Source organism: Thunnus thynnus, chromosome 5, assembly GCF_963924715.1.
Source record: "Thunnus thynnus chromosome 5, fThuThy2.1, whole genome shotgun sequence".
In the NCBI taxonomy this organism is placed as follows: domain Eukaryota; kingdom Metazoa; phylum Chordata; class Actinopteri; order Scombriformes; family Scombridae; genus Thunnus; species Thunnus thynnus.
The window spans coordinates 11,190,485-11,215,377 of record NC_089521.1 but is presented as its reverse complement, the minus strand read 5'-3'; the positions used below and the strand labels follow the sequence as shown (position 1 = coordinate 11,215,377).

Below are 24,893 nucleotides of genomic sequence, written 5' to 3'. Positions count from 1 at the left end.
ATGCTGACATACAGCTTACCTTACAGTGCTGCACTAACAGTTATAAACAATATTATTAACAGCATCTAAAATGGGCTTCGACCAGCCTTTTGAAGTTTTATTTCTGAATTTACTGCCCCACTTTAGACTTTTTGAACATTTTTTTTTATTAGAATTTCATTTCCTTCAGATTTCAGATTTTACACCGCAGTTAAAAGTATCAGTATTTTATTATTAGTTCTGTACAGTAATCTTAATTGTCCAGGGGTCTGTGCGCTGTAGTTTTATCAGAAATTCAATTTCAAACTTTTTAACTGTCTATCATTCTTTTCCTCTATAATTTTATGCTTGGTTCACTTTAACTTTGCCTACAGTTATATCAAATATATATTTATAAATCACTGCAGTCCTCTAAAAAGACAGATGAGGGCGTCAGAGACCCTTAACTCACTGTGGCTGGAGGCGCCGAAAGAACCGTGATGGAGGATATTCTTAACATGACTGCTGCAGTAATTGGCAGGTGGGTAAAATGGATGATAAGCAGTGTAAGGAAAGGGGAACACATAAGGAGCTTTTTATAGCTTCCAGGACGAACAGCAGCATTGAGAAACCAATTCAGGGAAACCATGAAAACAACTATACTAGCCTGTACACATTTTAGATGTTTACAAAGAAAAAAAATGGCCACAACTGTATTATTTTCATGTGAATGACATCGAATGACCAAAATATAGCTAATGTAGGCTGTTGAAAGTTGATATTTTCAGCTAACTATGCTAACCTACATGTTGAAGTCACCATATCTGTACAAGTTCATTTTGGCCTGTAGCCTATATTTTGTTAAAACAACCCCCAGCACATAGATGGAGACTATAAAATTTACCAGTATATTCATGGGAGCTGGTGAAAACCCCCTCATTATTCTTGAAATAATTTGTCCTGCTGGAACTGAATATATAAAGCTTTTCCCTCCTGGACATCGACAGCAATGATGTACCGCAGGGCCCTTTGCTTAAATGAGGGATCTCTACTGGAAGGCACTATATGATATAGGAGCATAAAGTCAATTTAGAGCTGCTCTTATTAAGAGGGCACTTAACAGTGTACCCTGAAAAAATGAACAATGGAGTTTATAGAAGTTATTGAAGTTTATAGAAATAGAAGTGGCAGGGTTAAGTGTGTTTTCGAGACAGAGAGAACCATAACTGATCTATTTTCATCTCTCTGACACTGACTCATCACTGACAATTCTCAGTGATTTGCAAAGAAAACGGAGGCTCAGAATGCCTGAATAAGACCAGATAATGAAGATCAGACAGCTGGATCCATGGTTGAACCATGGCTAATGAGGGGTGGGAGTGTCCTTGGGTTTAGTCCCATGTGTGCATCATATAGGATATGCTGCAGGACCACCACGTCAGAAGAAATGATGAGTTTGCTCGGCTCGGGAAGCCTTCAGTATATTCATATTCTCCCTAAATGGGTCCCTTATAATCCTCTCAGCCTCATAAATAGCACAACTGGTCGAGTAATGGAAACCTGCCTAATGGCTGGGTCTTGCTGGGATAATTAACTGAGAAAAGAATTGAGTTGAGTTTCATTGTGCATCCGAGGTAATGTTCTCACTCTCTAAACTGTGTTTCAAAGAGAACATCATCACTGCCTCTTTGAAAAATCTCATCTCTTAGCTGGGGCAAAGCAAGAGGGACACTGAGCTGTGATAATTTTCGTTTTCTTTTATTTTTCAATGACTATCTCCTGTGTCTTTTGATGATGTGAGAAATCTTTTAATGTGCTGAAAGAAAGTCGTGATTGTTCGGGGCTAGAACCAGTAACTGTTCAAATCAATGATCATTTCTTAGCACGCTAATCACTCAGACAACCCCAGGCTCCTCTAATCAGAATGTAGATATAATAAAAGAGCTTCTCTGACAAGATGTGGCCCTGAAGTTGCACATTTTGTTTCTATCAAAACAACAGGCCATGCATTAATCATGAAATTATTTTTGGCTTTTTCCTTCAAAGTGGTTGCTGTTGTTCTCATTTTATTACACATACTGAGTATTTCAATGAACAAACCTCAGCTTTTATTAGGTGTGGCGTCCTAAGTAAAAAGCTAAAGAGAGGCTCGGTAATGAGATGGTTTTGTTTTGTTGCTGTTCTGTGCAAAACGGAGTTTTTAAGAACCTTCTGTTAGTTGCACTGCATGATTATTGGTGAAGGTAAATTATGAACCTGGTTGCACACGTTGCTCCATAATTAATATCTCTATTAATATACTGTTGTGGTTTCTACAGCACAGCTTAAATACTATAGTAGGTGGTAGGAGCCTTAAGGGGATCACAGATCAAATCTAATTAGCCGTACCTAATACATGAGGGAAATGTCTTTATATTTATCCAGCTCCTCTAACTGCTTTTTGCCTTCAGGTTCTGATGAGGGGAAATGTCTTGAGGGGCCCATATACACAGGAACACTACAGTGAACGGCACTACAGAGCTGCTGCTCCTGTCGGTGTCACGGTGCTTCCAGAAATGGCTCTTTGCTGCTCTTCCAGGGGAACATGTGGGGTAGGGTTGCCATAAATGTTCACTATAAACGTTCACAGATGAATAGCAACGACAGAGCGCGATGCTTAGTCATCCATTTTAATTGTCCTGTCATTCTTTAATAAACCTGCCTGTTTCAGCCAATTATTTCATTGACTACTGCTGAAAAGTCTATTTTAAACACTCTACTTACTCTGTGGCATAAACTGGCTATTAACTGATGTTAGTGCCAAATCCTCTTAACTATTCCATTAACACACATTTCCTGTTTTTTTTTCCCCCCCTGCTTTGCCCGAAAAAATAATGGACATCTCGCAACTTAAAGAACATACAAGTTACATTATGGGACCTTCATCTCCTCGGTCCCATCATCCCTTGTCTCTTAGAGCACAGAAGCAAAGTCAGAGTGTTTTAAATGCTAGAAGGCAACAACCTTTGCCTTCAGAGGCTACGTCTGCTTCTGTTTGAGTGAAGGGAATGGATTTGCTCAATTATTCATTAAGTAAACATGAAGCTTTCTAATGTTTGTTGGCTGCTTTCCTCAGTGCGATTTTTTTTTTCTCACTGCCCCGCGGCTCTCAGTTATCTGTTGGAGAAGAGAGATGATGAGAATGTTTCATGATTTTTTTTTTTTTTTTAATGTATCACAGCTTTATTGTTTTTATGTGCGTGTTGGTGTTTGATCTCAGGAGATAACTGCTGCAACCCTCAAGTAAACTATCCCTCACACTCTGGCCTGGCCCCCGTGATTGAATTAGCCTTTGCTACAGCTATCTCCCATGCTGGCAGTCATGGCAAATTTCACCATGTGAGACAACATGATAAAAGACAGGATTTGATTTGCATTCATGAAGCACTTAGGTAGTTCAAAGAGAAGTTGCAGAGGGGAACAGAGAACAGAGACAGTTCAGACAGTGTCCTTTTTTAGATGTCACCATTTAAACTTAAATGACAATAGCAGGGATGTTACATGAGGTCATTTCCCATCAATAGGCACCCTGTCACACTTTGTTCCAAGGTTATTCTAGTTCACATATTTTTAAAATATCTTTCCTGCCTCAGGTCAGAGATGGTATACACTAGTGAGTGTGGGACGGCTCTGGCGACACAGCCCACAGCTTGTGCCACGTAAAAGAATACAGCGATCAACCAATATGAGCTTTGTGCTCCAGCTGCAGGCTGTGATTCAAAATTGTCTGGGGGCTCACTACCAGTTAGCTGAGTTATTGCCTGAAAAGAACAGTTTACTGCAGTGAGAGGATTCGGCTAAAATTGCAGTGATGGATTGTGGCTTCAAATTGATAAGGATCTTTCAACGGGAGCTTTGATGAATTTTCAAACTGAATATAGATGTAGCCTACATATGAGCAGACGACCATTGCGTGACATTGAATTACAGTGCATATCCAGCATAACATCACACCCCCAGTGTGTATGAATATTGATCCGTGCATGTCTAAAGTAAAGGTTGACATGACAAGGGAGACAGACTCAATAGAGGGTACAGCCATGCTCTCTTATCCCATTATTTCCTTATCTTTTTTGACAATTCAGAGCCCTCCAGTCCATGTAATACTTAGTCTTCTGACTTGTCACATATGGAGAGGTGAGGGGAATTGGAAGAGTGCAGTCTGTGGGAATTAGCAGTAGCCACCTACAGATTAGGTTTAGAGTGCTCTGGGAGCTTGGCACACTGGCAGAGTGGGAAGGGAGAGGAGGAACAATCAGGGTGACAGTGTTAATTCTGAACTCTGGTATACATATAACACTGGCTGCATAGATGTGTGGAGTCTTTCTCAAATCACCATGTTTACACAACTTAACAGCCCAGCTAATAGCACTTGGCATTCATATTGATGCATTTACTGTTTTTTCAGTTTCTTTGAGCTGTAAATGAAACATGTGATTATGCGAATCTGCAGAAATGCAGTGCATAACTGTAACCCAAAGTTTTTTGTGAAGAGAAGGTCGTGGGTTCAGTTCAAGCATGGAGAAGGTGTGTGAACACATTGAAATTGTAACGCCTCCCTCAACTACTGTGTTGTTGAGCAAAGCACCCCTGACTGCTTGAGCCAGTATTGGGAGACTTTATTGGTTGGTTTCCAAACAGAGCGTCGCTGGGGAAAAAAAGGAGCATATGTGTTCACTCGACTTTCTGTAGACAGGAGGGATGAGAGATTTTCTCTCCATCAACACTTCTTTATGCTGAGAGCGGATTTGTGGCAGACTGTGTCATACAGCTGGAAAGGCTTTCGCTGCGTCTGCACAGGCTCATCCGGCGTGGAGAGGTTTGAGGAGGGGACCCTCCTGACCATCACACAGGGTGGGGTTCACCGAAGAGCTTTGTCCCCGTGCGCCGCCACGCCCCCACGCTTGGCGCTGTCCGGTGCTTTGGTGCTGAACGCTGGGTACGAATACATCCAACTGCCTGCAGCGCTGTGGACTGCCAGCACGCAGCCGTGCTGCATGGAGCCAAGAAACGGATCTCCCAGGATGAAAAAGCTTAAAGTTCAGAGCTGTCTCCTGGAAGGATCATACCGTGGATAACTATGAGGGAAATGTTTCTCAAGTGTTTCTCTTTTCTTTTTTAATGATTTTCTATCAATCCTCCTGAGTCGTTTGGAGGTACATAACTTGCCACCAACATGATTTGGGGTGTTTTGTTATGCTGCCTTCTCACACCGGCTGCTGGATATCAAACACAGGAGCGACTGCCTTTCTTTCACGGGCATGTTTTTGAGAACTCACCGACGGCTTCTAAAGTAAACGGACTGAGCATTCCGGTGAGGCGCATCGACGCGCAAAAATGGTGCCCTGTCTCCGGGATGCACTTCAAACTGTACGGAAACGGCAGCGAAGATTTCCGCGCCTTCGTCCACCACAAGCGGGGGAATATAATGCTAAAAACTTCCACGGTTTTAGACAGAGAGGCTCGCTCAGAATACCTGCTGAGCGTCGGTGTGTGTTGCCAGACCCGCCTGTCGGAGTCTGCCGTCTTCGAGGTTGCGTCGGTAAAAGTGGACGTTTTGGACACCAACGATCACGAACCCACTTTTCGCAGTGCAGACACCGTCCACATAACTTTAGATGACACCACAGCTCTCCGTAGCGTGATTTACAGGCTGGAGGCTGTTGACGCAGACAGCGGAAAGAACGCAGAGTTGACATACATTTCACTCCCCAAAAATGGCAGTTTCTATGTTGTCCCGAAAACAGGCGAAGTTTTGCTGGTTGACTCTATCCTGGGTCTCCCCTCTAAAGTCAAATTCTGTGTTTTTGCCAGAGACCATGGGTGGCCCCCTCTGACCAGTAAAGGTGTAGTGGTCACTATTGCTCCACAGCGGTGGGCAACGCGTACTGCTGAGTTAGCTGGGTCAGGAAGGGCAGGGCGGTCGCCGAGGGCGCTCCTTGACCCTGGCACCGTGGTCTCCCTCAACGTGTCTGAAGATGCCAGCATCGGCTCGGTCATAACGAGCCTGAGTCCCACCAGGTTTCAGTCGGCCGTCTACGAGTTGATTTACCCGGAGTCAGAGAGCTCTCCGGTCACCGTGGGGCGCGACAGTGGAGATATCACCATAACCAGGAGGCTGGATAGGGAGACAGAGCCTCTCCTGGAGCTCACTGTTAAAATTCAGGATAAACGAGGTGTGTACAATATCCCACTGTTAATCCGCACTTAAGTTAGGTCATGCATCCCTCCCCCTCTCTCCCTTCCCCCTCCCCGTCCTTTCCCCAGGAATTATTTGCATTTTGGTGATAATGCCCTATTTTAATGGAATGCTGCACATTACATGCACATGGTAAAACTGTGCCGCCATCTGGACACCTCACCCTTCATCAGTGGAGCCCCCCCACCTCCCACCCCCCTGACAGGCCTGACATATCCATCAAAGCTAGACAGGGCTGTCATTATAGCCGCAGCATAGACTCATTCCACAGGTGTGCCTCACGATCATCCATCCATCCACATACCTGACATATGAGCTTAAACTATGCAGCATCCAGGGGAATGATTTCCATGTACTCTGATATTTGTCCAGTATATTAATGATATGCATGAGTTTCAAATATGAATGCTACACAGTCATTTGTAGCAGGGAGAGGATGAGTTTTTCTGTATACGTTGGAGTGTTTATGTATGAGTCCTTGTGAACTGGGTGAATTATGTCCTTGATTGACATAGTTTGTGACTGTGAAGTTGTTTTCACAGCTAATCCTTGCAGAGTGGCAAACCACTGCGACCCTCTCCCTCTCATCTACTGGCATTACCCCTCTAATCCTCCTCTCATTCACTCTCTAGTCCCATGGATTTAAGGTAGCACTGCCACAGTCAGGCAACCTCTTGAATTCTTGGTGGAAAGGTGAAACTCATGCATATCAGTTATTCAGGTTTTGTTTTGCTGCCCCAAAAGTTAGACTTCAAGCTTAAAAACAAGAAAGAAAAAAAACATAAACAAGAAATTAAAATGCTTTGTCACTAAGCTACACAGTGTGCGGTGTTTTCATTTGTGTTGCCATGCTGTTTCATTGCACAGCATGTTCTAGATTGTAATTGCACGCCTGATTGGGACACATTCCTACAAAAGGGGTGTGTGGACGTTTTTCAGAGAGAGAGCAAAAATAGTCAGATTTCTGACTTTTTTTTTTTTTCTTCACAGATGTGTAACAGAAATAAGCCACTCTAGCCTGACAGATATTCAGATACCTTCCTCCATTTTACCTCTCTCACCTGCGAAACTCTCCTTTACTGATCAAAGGCATGGCATGTCCTTTATCCTGTGACTACAGCTTTCCAGAGAGAATCCTGACAGGAGTCTGGGAGGACAGGCCTTTCTTCTGCTTGTCTCATTCCCAATCCTTGCATACACAGCTCTCTGAGTGAAGGAGTCCATTTTAGCTGTTTTTTTATTTTTTATTTTTGAGAGATATAACCTAATCTCCCACGTAAATTCGCTTCCTACCATTGCAGTTTGGCTTGCTTACAATAGTGGTCTGTCTCAAAGATGAAGGAGCGAGCTCATAGACACATGCTTTGTGTGTATGCATCTGTCTTTGTAGGTGTTTGTTTGTATGTAAGGCTGTGCAGTCATACTAAAATTGACTCCAGGTACAACAACAAACTGTTTTAATAAGGCCCCATGTGTTGCATTGTCTTATTTTACCACTGAACTCTCAGTAGAGCTGTCCGTGGTGCTGACAATCACCTGCTGAATGCCAAACAGAAATCACTGTCAGGCACCAGTCTACCAACATATAAAGAATATTCAAGTCAGCAACATTTCTTACATGCCGATCTTACAAATATTTACAACATTATTCACATAAAAGGTGTGGACAAAATAACAGGTACACTCAAACACAATTCAGTACAGCAGCATAAAATAAACTTGGCCTCAAAAAGCCGCACCAGAGATGATATAAAGCCTCTCAGACTGTTACAAAGGTACAGAACTATCTGTACCTTTGTAAACCTTTATAAAGGCACAGATATTTTTATTGCAGCATGGTACTTAGGATTCCATTCACTGTTTAGTTTTCCTTTCATTTTGTCTACACACTGCACATAGCGAGCCTGTCATTTACATCCTAACACAGATGTACCATTACTGAAGAAATGTTACCCATACTACATCATTAATTCTGCTGCCACTCTTACCCTATCACCATCATTACCCTAATGCCAGCTCTTCCAGCCTATATGTAAATGTATGCATTTGTGATTGGTTTTCTGTTAACGGGCATCACTGCTTAATGTTTGCTCTCCTGGATGATTTCAGGAATATACACAGGTCTGTTACAGTCTGTGTGGGGGAAAAAAAGTACATGTGGTTATTAACTGGTGGATGCAGATTTGCTTAACATGTGGCGAATGTGTTCATTAACTGGTTAATGTGGGCATGAAATGCTAATCACAGTGGTGCGAGGCTTTCTTATGTTAATAAGTTTGCTGTGGGTTCAGTGTTATGATTAGAGCCATCAGAAGAGCTGTTATTTGTGCTGTTCAAATGGAGATTAAAAAGTCTAGTTTGACACTTAGATATCTCAGATAAATTATTCTGGCACACTGCAGATAAGTGGGAGATGGAACAGCAGCTCTGGATTACTCTCAGCATGGGGCACATCCTCATTGACATACTTACCTGGAGGAAAATGTACTTACCAGAAACTCAACCTCCGTCCTCCCCATGGCTCTAAGACATGACATCTCAACACTGAACCGCCTTTGTATTCTGTTGCATTAATCAAAAACAATGTTCCATTTGAATGTTGTACCTCGAAATGTTGTACCTGTTATGAACAGGAAATGGAGTGTTGTGCAAAAATGCTTTGCGCAGATTTTAACCACGATACGTTTGTCATCTATGCGTAAAAAGACATACACCAAAATGTGGTTGTTCTCAGAATATGAAATATATTATATATATTATATATATGTATATATATAATTCACCATAACTCTGATTTCTGCTGCTGCTGCTTCTCCCGATATCCAGGTCTGATACAATTAGTCATTGTTGTAATTGGCATTTTCTGTTGAAATGTTTGTGTTAATGCACATGTGCAACATACATGACTGCTCAGTGTGAACAATTACAATGTTTAACCAGTTTTGGGCTCATTCCTGGAAAAAAATATTGGCTTGCACTTGCTCATTTCTGAGGTAATATCCTTATATTACATATTATTATCACGGCGCTTTGATTCATTACACCACTTACTTTTTAATTACACCTTCAAAATTAGGAATTACTTTGTCTTTTGCAAAAACAACAACAAATGTTTTTACTTTGTTTCTTTGTAATTATACTTTGTTCCAAACTTTCTTTAAATTAATAAGAACATTAAGTTGTATAACTCAGAATCAGAGTATTTTTAAATAATTGTTCTTATTCAGAGATCATGACACATTTTTGAGGGGTGAAGATCTAATGAGCACTTCACTGCATGCGCGTAGTTGTTTCAGTGACAGGATTTCTGGATCCCCTGACAAGCTGTGACACTGGTCCTCCCACTCTGATGCATCAGATTTAGTACAGCATCAGTTTGTTTGTCTAAAGAGCCTGTTCTTGCTCAGGGCCCCATAAAAAGTGTTTCTCAGTTCTCCTTATCTAGATCCCCTGCTAATGTTGGGGAAATATTTACGTTCTAAACTATATTCAGTACACCAAAAATCCCCAGAGAAAACAAAGAAGTGATATTTTTCTGACATAGCCTCTTTGTGTATCAAACCAGCAGTGTAAGGGGAAAAAAAGCAATGGAAGTAGGCCATGACTCATGACTCACAGATACTGGTTATGTGGTGTTTTGAGGAGAGGGAGTGAGGGACCTCTACAGTTCTTCCTGAAATGGATTTTGCTGGCCCACAGAGAACGTCAGTTCAGATTTGTATTGGTGGGGAATTTTTGCTTTTGGTTGTCCCACCCAAAGAATCCTTTTCTTTGCACCTGAGTAGGAATCTGTTAATGGTATTTGACGGTTTGGAGGAGTATTGAACAAGTGCTGCAGTCCTTTGTGAGTTGGAGTGGGGGATATTGGAGTGGTTTCTCGCTCTCCTTTAGGTATCTGTGGGCAGGATGGCAGTCAGCTTGTGGTAATCACCTCGACTCGGCCTGTTTTGTCAGAGAACCTTCTTCAGCTCTCTCTCTCTGTCCTTCACCCTCTTCCCATCTCTGTCTCATAGTCAGCATCTCGCCTCATGCTGTCTTTAATCCAATTTCCCCTTTCCTACTCATTTTTTTTCTCCCAACTATATTTGCATATTCCCCTTGTGATGTGAAATGAATTGAGAAAGAGACCGGATCTCATTTTTGTTTGTAATTTGTGACTGTGGGGCTGTTTGTTTAAGTAGAAAACAATTTCACAAAAAGCTGTCTGCATTTATTCAATTAAGTAAAAAAAAAAAAAAAAATGCCTGTGGTAATAATGCTTTATTTTCTGTGTGATTGTCAGCATGCGTGTGCTTGCAAGTGCATGTACATGATGTTTTTTTTTTTTGTATCCATGTGTCTAATTGTGCAAATTTGTTTGTGCATCAGTCTGTGCGTGTGGCAAATTTTATGATTGTCCTTTCAGTATCCAGATTCCCCCACAACAGAGATTCACAGATTTGTTGCCTCTGACGACATGCTGTGAAGCTGTAACATGCCTGCAGCATTTGATTTCTACTCTGTGGTCTCTCTGATATCAAATGGATGTGTCTAAGCAACATCCCTGCAGTTCTCTCTTCTCTACAGTCCTAACATGTATCTGACGCCACGTAGGAGGGAAGGGAGGTGTGTGTGTCACAGTTTTTTTTTTTAACTTGAGATTAAGCAGACTACAGGGGCAGGGAAGGAAAAAAGGAAAGCTCTCTTGTACATGTAGGAGAGATATTTAAAGTGGATGCAACGCACTACTATTAGGGGCACAGAAAGGTCAGGATTAGCTGTACCGCTGACGGCATGGTCACACAACGTGACTTTAAGATCAAGGGGGTGAAGAAGTGAGGCAAAGGTGGGAAATCTGAGGAGGAGAGAGAAAGACAGGGAGGGATGGAGGGAGAAAGAGATGGAAGGAGCGTGGAAATGTGTGTCTGTGCGTGATTGTTTTTTCTGTGTGCCTATAAGCTTTACTGAAGATAAGTAAAGGGCAGCCAGATCAGAGGCAGGGAGTTGTATACTGCTGATGAGAGGTCAGCTCGACGAAACATAATTGTCAGATGGTTAGAGGGCAGAGTGAGAAACTATTGGGATGGCAGGAGGGGAATGAGGTGTGCATGTACTCTAGCCTGTAGTGCAGAGTGGATGGCTACAGGGCACATGGGGGTGGGAGAAAATAAAGAACTGTACCGCATCGAAAAGGGCAATGTGTGCTAGTATTTGTCTGAAAATTGTTGGGGGCCAAATGAAGGGAAGACAAGAAGAAAAGTATGACCTGCCCTTTGGAATGGCATGAAGAGAGAAACAAAAGATAGAGAGATAGAGAGACAGAATATTTTGTGTCATCTACCAGGCAGGGAGGCACCGATATGACTTTTTCTCTCCCGATACAGATATCTTAACGCAGCATACTGATCCAATACCAGTGCTCTAGTTTTCCCAAATTTGAAATCTGTAGCTCACTGTGGTGAATTAATTGGTATCATTTTTTATGTGAGGTGCCAATCAGGCTAGGGACTCTCAAACTAGTCCTCCAAATTGAACAACAAAATAACAATTGTCCTCCACAACAACACACATCTGCTTTTTCTGGTTTGACGCCCCTATCGGCAGGACCTCACCTGTCTGTGCCTTCAAAACATTACAAATCACTATAAAATGGAACAGTTTTCTTATCTGAAACCACGCTCTAGGCATAAAACCTGACTCTTGTTGGTAGGAATCGGGAAGCAAACAGCAGTCCTCAGTGTCAGTCTGACATTTTGTTGACCTGTTTGTCCACCATGACTACCTGTCTCCCTGTGCGGACTCTGTGGCTCTAAAACAACATCATTCTGTCTTTTTTCTTGTGTCCAGGTGTGGCTGTGGAGCTGAAAACTGAGTCTTGTGTCTGAGTCTCTCACTAATGACAAAAGCAAAAACACCAAGTTGTATAATGACAATGACAGAAACTGCACTTAATGTGAATTGGTCACGTCTGGCCAATACCTGATTCACTTAATCAGGTCAGTATTGACCTGATACCATTTGGCGGATCAGATTGGTGCATCCCTACTTCCTGAACAACCGGAGGAGAAAAAGGAAGAGAAAGTGTTTGTGTGTGTGTGTTTGTGTGTGTGTGTGTGTATGCTGATGTCAGAGCAGGATAAGTTGATTTCAGTTGCCAAAAAACAATCATAGAACCGGGAACGTGGAACGAGTGAATATGTATATGTCTGTCATTCTGTTTGCATGAGCAATGTATATGTCATTACTGCAGAATCCTCAACCCACATAAACAGTTACGCAACTTTGCGTTTGAGGTTTAAGGGGGAGATGTGAGTGCTGCATATGGCACAGTACTGTGAGGACAGTCATGGCGACAGCAAGTTTTTATCCGGCCAAGGGTCTGAATTATTGATGCCCATTACCACAGACATTGTCAGCTCCAGACATTGCACGAAAGCAGGCGCTGTCAGGTAAATGTCTTGCTGACCTCAAACGGCACAAATTCCCAGAATGCCATCGTGCAACCTGGTGTCTATTTGTATGATATATGAGCTTGCACTTGCACATTGTGCAAGAAGCTTATCACCAGCTGAGAAGGTTTTGTTTTATTAAATCTAATCCATGATGCGCTGCCACCAGCGTAGTGGGAGACAAATGTTTGAGTGTTTTGTTGATATAAATTTCATTTTCTCCCATTGTTTATGCTGTGATTGCTTAACTTTGGAATGATTTGTAATGAACACAGCAGCAGAGTTTATTTCACTGGCTGAATGTCCCCTTCACACCTGCCATTTCCCCTGTTCATCTAAAACTTTTGTTTTGGCTCCACTTTTGCATTCTGGATAGCCTCTCTGTGGCATTTCCCCAGAGATGCTGAATTGATTTTGTGCTATTGATTAACCAGGAGCTGTTTTGCTCCTAGTCACAAAACATCACTTTAAACAACAATTTATATGTCACCGAATAGGCTGTGACAGACTGTTACTGATAGTTTACAAACTCGAAGAGGTAAGTGTGTGATTGAGTCGAAGGGCTGATAGAACTGTCCTGAAGCACTCTAATGAATCAGGCTTTCAGACAAGCCTGCCTATAGGCTGGAATGAGCAAGGGAAAATTGAAGCTAGCGCCGGGTTATGTCGTGGGAATTCAGTGCTTGTCCTTATTTATCTATTTGGTCTTGAATTTCTCAACCTTTTGTACCCAAAGGTCCAATTAACTGAGCATAACGATGGTTGCAGCTCCACTCTCGGTGGCCCAAGGAGGCACTGATAAACACACAGGACACAGACAACTTTGAAATCTTTGCCGGGTGAACTGCGAACAAGGAGATTTTTAATGCAGGAAAAAAAAGACTGTCCTAGTTGCCTAGTGAGAGGTTTTGACATGCCATGAACTTTGCACAAATTGCAGAAATTGCAGTAATTGCGTGACACCAATTTGCACAGTGAGGGTGTGGCTTTTGTTAAAAAGATGAAAATGACTGCCATGCAAAAAGAGATGCTAGAATGAAGAGAAAGACTTTTGCTAAATTTTAGTCTGACTGGCGATCAAAAAGACTATATAGAAGGCAAGGGAATTATGGCTCAGATCAGAAAATGTGTTTGAAGATGATGTCCATCTCTTGGTTCAGTTATTCAGTCAATTCCATGAAACAGAGAGACAGTCTACAATTCCATCACCGCCAGAGGAGGGCTGATTACAGTAGCAGGTGTCTTTGATGTTGAGAAAATGTAGTGCCTCTTAGGGCTGATGAGCAACATCCATGAGAGGCCATGGGGTACATGGGCTGTTACATGGATATTTCCGAATGTGACTTTGAGTGTGTGTGTGTGTGAGAGAGTGGCTGATGTAGAGACAGATATGCAAACAGAGGATCTAATCTCCACAAAGGACGACATACAAAAGACCATTTTTGTTTGTTTTGTGAGCTGGCTTTGGACTCTTTATTGTATGCTTTTGTTATGTTCTTCCCATCTGTATTTGGACATTTCTGTTATGCCTGTGCCAGACTTGGCTGATGTGTCTCTGTGTGTGCATGTGGAGCATGCGTGTGAGCATTTCTTGCTTTAACTGCATTCCAGCTACCAATTTGTGTCTGTTCTCAGCGGAACCAGTGAACGTGCATGGCTTTCTTTCTATCTTTCACTCTGCCTCGACAGTGTAGGGCTTAATTCTGTGGACTAATCAGACCATATGGTCTCTACAGTCTTATGATGTGCTGAGAAGGATGGGATGGAGGGGGGGGGGGGGGGGGGGGGGTGGGGGTGCTGCTGTGTCGTTAGCAGTGCCAGCCTTGCCGTGGAAACACATAGACACGCGCCACTGCCACACATTAAGGATCAAGACCTGGAAGTGAGAGCACAGAGTTTGCTGCACTCATTAGCTCTTTTACTTACAATGAAACAAAGGAAATGAAAGAAAAAAAGATGTGGGGAAAGTGACAATTTAGAGTTTTCGTGTCTTCTATACGGTGCACACTACATATCTGTTTCTGTTTAGCCTCTGTCTACAGTATCCCATGCCATTTTTCACAAGTTATTGACTTATAATTACTGCTGCCCTTTCTGCCACGACACTGCAGCTGCTATTTAATCGACTAATTTCAATAATTAATTGTGTGAATGTGCGTTAACTTGGTTTGATGGATATCTCTGACTGAGAAATGGCTGCGTCTTTCAAACACCAAATTGAGGATTCGTCCCGAAATGTTCAGTTAGCTGATGAATAATCGTGTGTTCAAAGTTACAAATGAGTCACTCAGCTTGTACTAATATTTGGATTGAGTTTGAGATCACCATATATTTATACTACATACGGATTGAGCATTACTTAGTAAAAATATTAACATGAGATCATGTTCATCCGATGGGAAAGTGTGAACATTATCATGGATTTGGGGCATTAAAGTTGATTAAAATGGCTCTTACCTACTTATGTTATATATATCCATTGTTAACATAGCTCTTATACCAGATATTATGATAAATCGTGATGAGGTAGGGGAGTTTAATTCTTGGTTTCTCTCGCACACAGTGGGTGATAAACATTGATCTTGTTTAATCTTGCTGGCCTGCTGCTATTGACGGGAGATGATGGTCCACACAGGACAGACTGCTCACTGGATTAGATATCTAAATGAGGACTTTATCCTCATCCTCTCTTCCTCTTCCCCCATTACCATCAAGCCAAACCACAGTCACATGCTGATTTAAACTATAATGCATGTGACTAGTGCAGTGTGTGGCATGTTTTGTGTACGTGTGCGTACATGTGATGCAGACAATGGACAAAGCATGTCCATGTGTGTTTAGTCAGTGTGCATTCATGCAAGCATGCAGCATTTACATGGAAGGGACACTGTCAGAGCTGGAGTCCACGCTCACACCGCTGCTCCATACTAATCTGTTGTACTTCCACAGGAATACATTTATAATGTTCAACACATTTATTGTACCTTTGCACAATAACAGACAGTGATAGGGTGTTCCCAGAATGCCTCCCTCTCTGGTGTACTAAACAAACACAGACCCAGGTTCTGGTTTCAGTGATAGATTAATGCTGTCTCACCCATACACTGTGGCTTGTTTTCCCATTAAACCTGTGCGGCTCCCTCTGTTGCTTCTGCCTGGCTTTGCTGCGTGTGTGTGTTTGTGTGTGCACGTGTCTCTGAACGTGCATGGGCTGTGTGTGTTTATGTTCGTTTGCCTATAAATGTGTTTCTATAGAAAAGATATCGAAAGGGCTCCGAGGACAACCTCCATCAATCACCAACTCAGAAGGAAATGGAGAGAAGGATGGAGGATGGAAAGAGAGATGGAGGTTGCCACAGGAAGCAGCATCTGGAGGAAAGGGGAGAGGGAGAGACAGAGGAATAGTGGATGAATGGATGGAGCAGTACGGGCTGGCTCTGATTGAGCTGGGTAGTGTAGTTTATATCCTTTAGAGATAAGGCCGGGGAGCACTGCTCAGCAGCTTCCTCCCCCTGTAGCTTGAACTGAGCTTGATAATAAGAAACTGTGAATGGGGCAAATTGAATTAATGCCGCGGCACACCATAAAAGCCCTAACTATAATGCATTTTAAAATCCTATAATGAGCAGAGAGCTAAAATAATTTCACACTCCAGTGAAGAAGATGGGCCTCTAACAGATTTTGGGCCTGGCTGACACTGCCAGGGCTTTTGTCATTTAATGTGACTCTAGGTGCTATGTTGAAATGATACTTACTCTTACTTCCTGGGGTACAGCAGCGTGAGGCAAAGTTAGCGAACAAACCATTCACATTCCCGCAACACGTACAGAGATTAATCAGAGCGGGGAGTGGCTGCTTGCCTGCTGATGTCTCGCTTGGGTCAGTTTTACAGTCTCGGGGTAAAACAGAGTTGTAGAGAGGGCACATCTGCCACGAAAGTACTCCCTCATTACTCTCCATTAACAGCTCATTCGGTGATGGGGACAGCAGTAGGAGTTGGATTCTATCCCACTTGTGTCCAAACACACATATGCACGCGCTCACACACACACACACACACACACACACACACACACACACGGGTTTGTACACACCAGAAAACAAAGCACAGATATGTGCTTTTACACGCGCAGAAACACACAAAGTATTTTTCAGAGTTTCCCGCCTTCTCAGCTCTCCCATCCTCATCATTAGAGTCACACCATCATAAAGATGAAATTACCTCTCCATCATCAAACCAGGCAGAGAGAGAGAGATAGCTCTCTGACACACACTAACAGTAACAGACGGGTGCTGATAGAGACTAATGACCAAATGAAAGCCTCTGTATGAACACTGCACCTTTCCGGCTGGAATGGAAGAGAGCAACATGGTATCAACTGCTATTTCCTCTTCTCTTATCTTCTTTTCTCTTCTCTACCTTCATGAACATCAAACCTAACCCTGCTCACCATTCCTGGAGGATTTTTTTTTTTTTTTTTTTCTGGAGCTGCATTGGGTTTCTTGGAACTACACTTTCTTCTTAACCCCAGGCAAGTGTGAGCTGAGGGGTGCATCTCACTCATCTGCTTTCTACTGGAAACACACGCACACACACATACAGCTACTTTTACACATCAGCACACAAGCAACACACACTTAAAAACAAAGGTACGCCACGCTGACATTAAACGCGAAAGCCCACAAATGCACATGAATGCACAAACACGACACAATTCGATAAAACTTCAATACCGAACAAACGCAGTGTACACATATGTGTAACACACAAATGCACACACATGGTATATGCAAGTAGGGAAAACATATACACCAAATGTTCCCTGCTCCAGGCAGGAAAATGAAAACCCAGAGCAAGGTGTGGAGCAGGGCAAGGAGAGGCCAAACAACATTTTATATCTGTATACTTAGATCCTTTTACTGAGAGATTGCATAGGAATATTCCATCTAGCAGTGTCATCCAGATTAACTCTCCTTGCCACCTTTCCAGATGACTGGTATCTGCTGTGAACTGTGCAACAGGGCGTGCATATGTGCCGTTGCACATCCATGTCATCTGTAGTGTAGTGGGTCGGTGGGTGGAAGGGGGTGGGTGAGAGCACCGTGTGCGGTACTGAGCAAATGCTTGAGTGCATATTATATCTACAACAAGTGTCAAGTGTTTGTATAGCAGCAATATTGTTCTCTCACAAATTAGAGAATGTAAACCGCACTTCACAACCAGATCTAATTGTGTATGATATCACAGATAGTTGTGAAGATACAATACTTGACTGCTAATGTAGTGCTTATGTAGCTGTAACCTAATACCTTGAATAATATGGTTATTTCTCCCGCGTTTCATTGGAGAAGAAGCAACAACACTGTCAATCATGTGTATTCACTTTAATGTCATTTTTTCCATTTCCATCCATTTGTTTATTTATCTCCACCTGCCAATCAAAAGCTCCAAGACAGAAGAAACAGAAATAAAAGAAAGAGGAGAGCTGCTGCATGCCCATTTTAGCTTATTGTGTTGCCTTCCGATCCATTTTTAGGCCTTAAGATCTTACTCTTACATAAGGAATTGGGAGTCTACAGCCTCTTTTAGGGAGCTTTTAACTACCAATCTGCAGTAATCTTACAAAATATCTGCAGAGAAAGCTCTTTTGTTCAGACTGTTTCAAAGTGTGGATAAGTATTTTCAATCAGGGCCTTTAAACTTTGAAGCTACTCGCCTCAAGAAATGCAAACAACAATAGTGTGTCTTTTTTAAGACACAACTGAAAAGCTAATTATCTTGCATTCAACAGTAAACCTGTTACCACCCTCATTATGCTGTAGGAATAATATTGATCTGCTGGGAGCATTGGGTCCTGCTGGCTTTGATGGTGTATTTAGCATTTGCTGAGATGGTGAGTGGACTTTTAAGCCTAGTTGTTAATGTGTGCGTTGGTGGTACTCTGTTGGGGTCTTGATTGAAAGGTATGAGCTTCACCGTTAGTATTGCTGATGGTTTGTTGAGTTTTGTGTTTGTTAGGTTTAAATTTGAAACTTGTTACAGTGAAATGAACACTGCTGCACTTGGAGAAGTACCAGTATGCATTGCTGTCTACCCAGTGTCAGATGAAAATACTAATACTAATATAAATACTAATTTAATCTTTGCACAAACGTACTTTATATAACCCAAACAAAACTCAGGTTGGCCTTGGAGATATTGGTGGCTAACTTGTTAATTAAAAAGATTCAACATGTAAATGAGATAATAAGATATCCATTACAAAGCCTTGTCCTCCCATTTATATTCATACACATATCCCGATGATCAAAACCCTTGACATTGACTCTCTGTACATTATGCTTCTTTTTTTTTAAACAGAAACTAATAGCAGCAGCATACCATAACTGCTGGAACATACAGTATAGGTGGAAATTTTTAATGGGTAATGGCAAGGACAGTTAAGAAATTACTCTCAGTAATATGACTCAATCAATATAAAATTAGATTTTATTGTATGCATTTTATTTCTGTTAATGCTTATCCATATGTAAAAATGGCAGCTTTGAGGAGGTAGAAGAGGCTGCAAACTGTGGTTAATCATTTCTCTTCATTTCAACATACTGTGGCCAAGGTAAATGTGGGAAAAGGTGAACAAAAAGTTTCCAAAAGACAAATGTCAAGAGAGTTAAGTTACCAAGTATATATTAAGCCTAGTGTTTGTACAAAAGTGTGATCACTTGTGTGAAAGCAAGAACTGAGTGCTTATATTATGAGTATTATCAACAGACCCTTGTTTGACAGCTAACGTCAAGGATTGAGTTGAGTTTTCCATACTGGCAGTTCGGTGCATAGGTGTTTGTGAAAAACTATTATTGCCATTGTAGGCTTTCAATCTCACAAAATCCAGCCTTTTTTTCTGCCTCATATTGATTATTTAGAGCCAAAGTCAAGGATCAATAAAGCGTCCTTTGTCTATCAAGGACAGGAGGAAGGAGTGAAAGGAACAGTTTGATGGTGCAGGAAGAATACAGTATGTGTCTCAACTCATGCTCAAAAACATCAAATCTCTCAGCATATTTCTCAACATATTGACAGCAAGAACAAGACTATATTATATATATAAGACACTCTTTGAATTCTGTCAACAAATAATCAACTGTAACAGCAAACGTAACCATGTATCTTCTCAAGGTTCTTTGTGTCTTGAACTTTGTCATAATACAAATATAACAACATGACGGCAGCATGACTCACATTCCTTTTAAGAGCAAGCCAAACATTTTGGTGGGATGGAAATTGGAACTGGAACCATTGACAGCTGTTGACTTGAAAATATTCTCCCCCTTAGTTGTGCCTAAATAATGTATGTGAAGATTGTGCATCAGAAACATGGAGATGGTATGAAATTTTTATCTTAAAGGTGCAAATATGGGATTTCTCCTCACAGCACAAAATACCCTTATCTGCAGGGGGTTGCGCGGGTTTCTGATCAATCCCGATGTTTACCAGTAATTACTTCCAAATATCTCTAGCTGTCAAAATTCACTTTCAGCCTATAAACATCCCTGCTTGTCGACTGCTCAAGGACAGGACTTCACGATTCTGGATTAAGGGGGAGTCCTAGACTGACACCATTAAAGATACAAGCGCTGTATTTTCTTTATTATTTTACATACCATATAATAGGTGCAAAGTAGTTATTAAAAATGGCTAATTAAAAAAAAAAACTATTAGAAAATATATATTTTAATTGTAATGTTTACTTTGGTATTAATCTCATATAACAAAACAGACTTTAAAGAACAAAACAGGTTATCTAATTTTTCTCCGAACAATAAATCAACTATAAATAGTCTTACACAAATGTGTTATTTAGAACAAATATAGGATGTGTGTGTGTGCGTGTGGTAGTAGGATTGTGATTACTGTATGTAAACAAACTGATTCTAACACTTTGAGAAAAGTTTCAAAGGATCATAAGATCTGATATTCTACCCTCACTCGTGTTTTGATTTTATTCCTTTCCATTTTTATTAATTTTATCCCTGCAAAATATACAGTATATTTTTAAAAGTCACTAAACTCTGTCAAAAAATAAGCCAATTCATATAGACTTTTCATTGAACATAAATTGAAAAACGTGACGTTTCTTGTACATGACAGAAAAATGAATATTTCAGACAAATGGCAGTCAGTAATATAATTTCAGCGGAAAAAAACAGTTTCATGAAATATTAATCAATTACAATCCTCACAACAAGTCATACAGTTGGCTTTTGAACGTCAAATTGATGCTTCTTTGTTTGTTTCCATCCTTAGTGGTAGGGGGTTTACTCTTCAGTGTTTTTTTTTTTCCTTCATACAGTATCTTTGTCCAGATCACAACACCCTGCTTGCATTATTTGTGCATCTGACTGAGTTTACTGACTTAAAACCTGAGAAGTTTCCTCACAATGGAAGGAGACCTCTTTTTCAGTACAGACATGACATTTTGATCATCTCAGCTGGGAAAATTTGTATCCTCATGTCTATGGCTAGCAGGGGTTTGATGAGTCATTTTGAAAGTGACTAACGTTCCTGTCATGGATGTATTTTTGCTTCTCCTCTCCTCTGTCGGTTCACGTTTAAGTGATGTCTGGTCAGCTTGTTGCTTCAGCATGTTACAAGCTTGTGTTTATATGGCAGAATTTCAATGTCAGAAGCAGATAACAGCTTCCTTTTTGTTTGCTAGTGTGGTTAGCTGTTTACATCACACTTGACTACATTTGCTTATGCTAGGCTCTTATGACAAATGTAATAGCTCCATAGCTATAGCTGCATAATGCAAATTTCTTAAATCCACATTTCAAATCTACAGGGGTCAGTGTTAGTCATAAGATAGATTTTGTATTGAGTGTTCCTTTTTCTTTTTTTTCTTTTTTTTTGTTTTACCTTTATTTGGTTGTTGACAGTATAGACAGGAAACACGGTGACAGTGAAGAGGATGGCATGCAGTGAAGGTTGGAATTGAATTGGCTACGTTGCAATTAGACAGGGATGCTGAAGTATTCCTTTGATTGCTGACTGCTTACTACTGGAGCTAATCCTTCTTCCTGAGCGTTCTATCATTTTTAATGTTAAACGTGCGTTTGGGCAGTTCCTGTGGTGCACAGTCTTAGTGGGATTGAGGCCTTGGGCTCTGGAGTTTCGAAGGATTCTACAGAGTGAAGAGAAATACATACAGTATCGGTCTCTCTAGAATAAGCAGTGACTTATATGGCCTTGTGTGTAGTTCTGATGAGCAGCACACACAACTCTAGCACGATGAAGGGAATGTGGGTGGAGGTGGGGGTAGTGTACCTTCCTCTACTGTTCAAATAATCACTAAATCAGTTATCAATCATTGGTCAGCTTATGTATTTGTTTTCTTTTTCAGCCAATAACTCACATGTTGCTTTTTTAAATGACTGGCTATTTTCACTAATTGATTGGCAGAGGTTAAGGCTCATGATTCACCACAGACCAAAGTCAGTGCATTAATTATTTAATGTGCGTTACTGTGTGGAAAAAATGAGTAGCTAGATGTCTTGCAGATATGAAAGTGGGCTGCAGAAGTGAAAATGTTTCCAAGTAATTTTAACACTTCAATGCAGTAAATATTGTGAAGTTATTGTTATTTTAATCATAGTTTAAGCCATAGTTTTAAATAGAATCTAAATTATTTCAACTAAATTATATTATATGCCCTTTCCCTGAAGGCAATATATCTCCATTCAACACTTGCTGCTCTCTAAATCCTCTTTTGTTATGTGAGTGAATAGATGTGAATATGGCACATTTTTCTCTGCTCAAAGCAATAAAACAAAAGGAACTGAATGAGTTTTTAATTCTTTTGGCTGAACTACAAGAAAAAACGAGACCATCAGTAAAGAGACTATAGCTGTCTAGGTCTAATGGGAGATATCCATCCATCTATCTAGTCATCCATCCATCCATCCATCCATCCATCCATCCATCCATCCATCCATCAATTTTCCAAACCAGTTATCCTATTCAGGGTTTCACAGGTTGGAGCTGACCACAGCATTAGGGATTGGAAAGAGAAACTGAATATCTTTAATGAAAGAAACTTTGCAAGTTAAAAATTACTGCTGTGTGTCTTTGCAGTCGATAGATAGGTGAGTGAAGCATATACATGGATTTATCTCCATCTTTTTTTTTCTAACCCTCTGCTGTAAAAGTACAATAGCTGGTGAATCACTTACACTGTAAGGGTTGTGGAGTCTCAATAAACACTCAAGGGACCGTTTGTGCAAGGAGAAGAAATTGCTTATGCAGAGAGTATTTACGTACATTGAGATGAGTTGACAAAATCTGTATCTCAGGAGGCAATAGCTCCTCATACTCCCTTGTGGATACAGACCTGTAATAAATAATGCTGCATATGAAAATGTTGCACTTGAATATTGTTTAAATTTATTGCCATTGGTATATGCATTAGCAGCAGTGCATTCAAGTGCAATGACATACTTGCTCTGGCTACCTCCCTGCAATTCACAATAGATGTGCAATTAAAAACAAAAAATATACATAAAAACATATAAACACATATTGTATGTATAGAGTATGCATGCATAGACACACACATTTTGTGTATGTATACATATGCAGTCATGTATACACATAGACATATAGGGCAAACACAAACAAGAGAGAGTATCTTGTAGCAGGTCGTTATTGGATGGCACCATCTTGAGTGCTTATTGTGATATGTTAATTTCACAGATATTTCTGATTGCGCTGTTATCACTTATCTCATGAATCAAGCAGCATCTACCATGTCTGAATGCGTTAAAGATTCATTCTGTAGGCCACTGTATGTTGCTCCCAGTTATGTTGAAATAAATGGAAAATTCTCTCTCCAAATACAAAGTCAATTTGCGATTTAGGAGATTCTTGTTCCTTTGAAAGACATTAAAAGATACTGGTGGTGTTACGGTGGGCTGTCAAGATAGCTAGTGCTGGTGGTAAACTCTAAATATCCCCTTAGTTATCTATGCTGATGCCAAATATACTACACTCATATGTTTTACTTGTCTATAATGCTAATGTGATCTGTTTAAAAAAAAAATCCATTACATGCAACTGTAAGCTGTGCCACAGCCTTGGTGATACTGTTGCAAAAATGTGGTTGCCAAAAGACACATTTTTCCTGCTTTAATCAAATGCTTTCATGTGATTTTACTGCAGAGATGCAGATCTGAAGTGGGAAAATGTGCAGAACGTGAACACGTCTGCCGTTTGTAATTGTTGTGGGATGAAAATGCCTGCATGTGTGTTTACATGGTTAGTGTGTCAGCCATTCTGAGCCACAGAGTCCAGGGTGTGTGGTGCAGAGTTAATAGATTTCTGTCTCCAGTGCTTTTAGCGTGTTGATCTCCTGCTGACGGCTTCACACTCTGCTTTAAGCAGAGCTGAGATGGGGGGGAGGGCGGCTTAGAATAGAGCCTCCTTAACACCGCAAACATTTGGTTAATGTACCTTATTACTCCCCCATTGAGCTGATTTTCACTTTCCACTCACTCGCCATGTCTTGCACGGGCCATTGATATTTATGCTTGCAGACGCAATTTGTTTAATTCCACACTGAAATATTTGTATCTTAATTTCCTCCCTCACTGGACATAGGAGGAACAAGAGATCCATAAGAAAAACCTCTGATATTAATTACACTCTATATTCTAGCTTAATTTTCTCCTCTTGTGGTCTGTGCTCTACTACTGTACGTTTTCTTTTCAAACGCGGATGCTCCCAGCATCTATTGTTGTGCCCCGCTGTTTGTTGTGCTTTCCTTGTGCTCTTGTCTCTGTAATGTTATTTTACGTTCTCTGATAAGCATCACACAATACTCTTTCCTCCCCGCTGCCTGCTTCTTCCTCCTCTCTGTCTCTTTCTTTCCCTCTGTAGATATTTGTGTTTCTGTATCTGTGCCTCTCTCTTTCACTGTTTCCCTCTCATCCTCTTCCCACACACACTCAGTGTCCTTGTACTGTGGGCAGTGTAGATGTGCACAGAAGCACTTGAGACAACTTTTTTTTTTCATACCGGCAAGCCACTTAGCAGCTTTATATAGCAACTACCCAAGGAGAGGATTAACAGCAGGAAACATCTACAGAATGGCTTCCAGTGATATAGAACACACACTCGTGCACATCTCGCATGCACGCACACACATGCAAACACACCACACTCATTGTACTCACTGAGCCTTGGCCAACCACGCAGTGCATCCCTGTCATCCACCTTT

General features: G+C 41.1%; 1 protein-coding gene across 1 annotated transcript in view; it reads left to right on the top strand.

Annotated features, from left to right (window-relative positions):
* The first annotated feature begins 425 nt into the window (after positions 1-425).
* The window catches only part of LOC137182753 (neural-cadherin-like), a 99,517-nt gene continuing 75,049 nt past the window's right edge, over positions 426-24,893 (top strand). The window contains exons 1-2 of the mRNA XM_067589197.1: positions 426-499; positions 2,409-2,549. Of these exons, the coding sequence (XP_067445298.1) occupies positions 2,543-2,549 (7 nt within the window). The 5' untranslated portion in view covers positions 426-499; positions 2,409-2,542. The remainder of the gene's footprint in view (positions 500-2,408; positions 2,550-24,893) is intronic.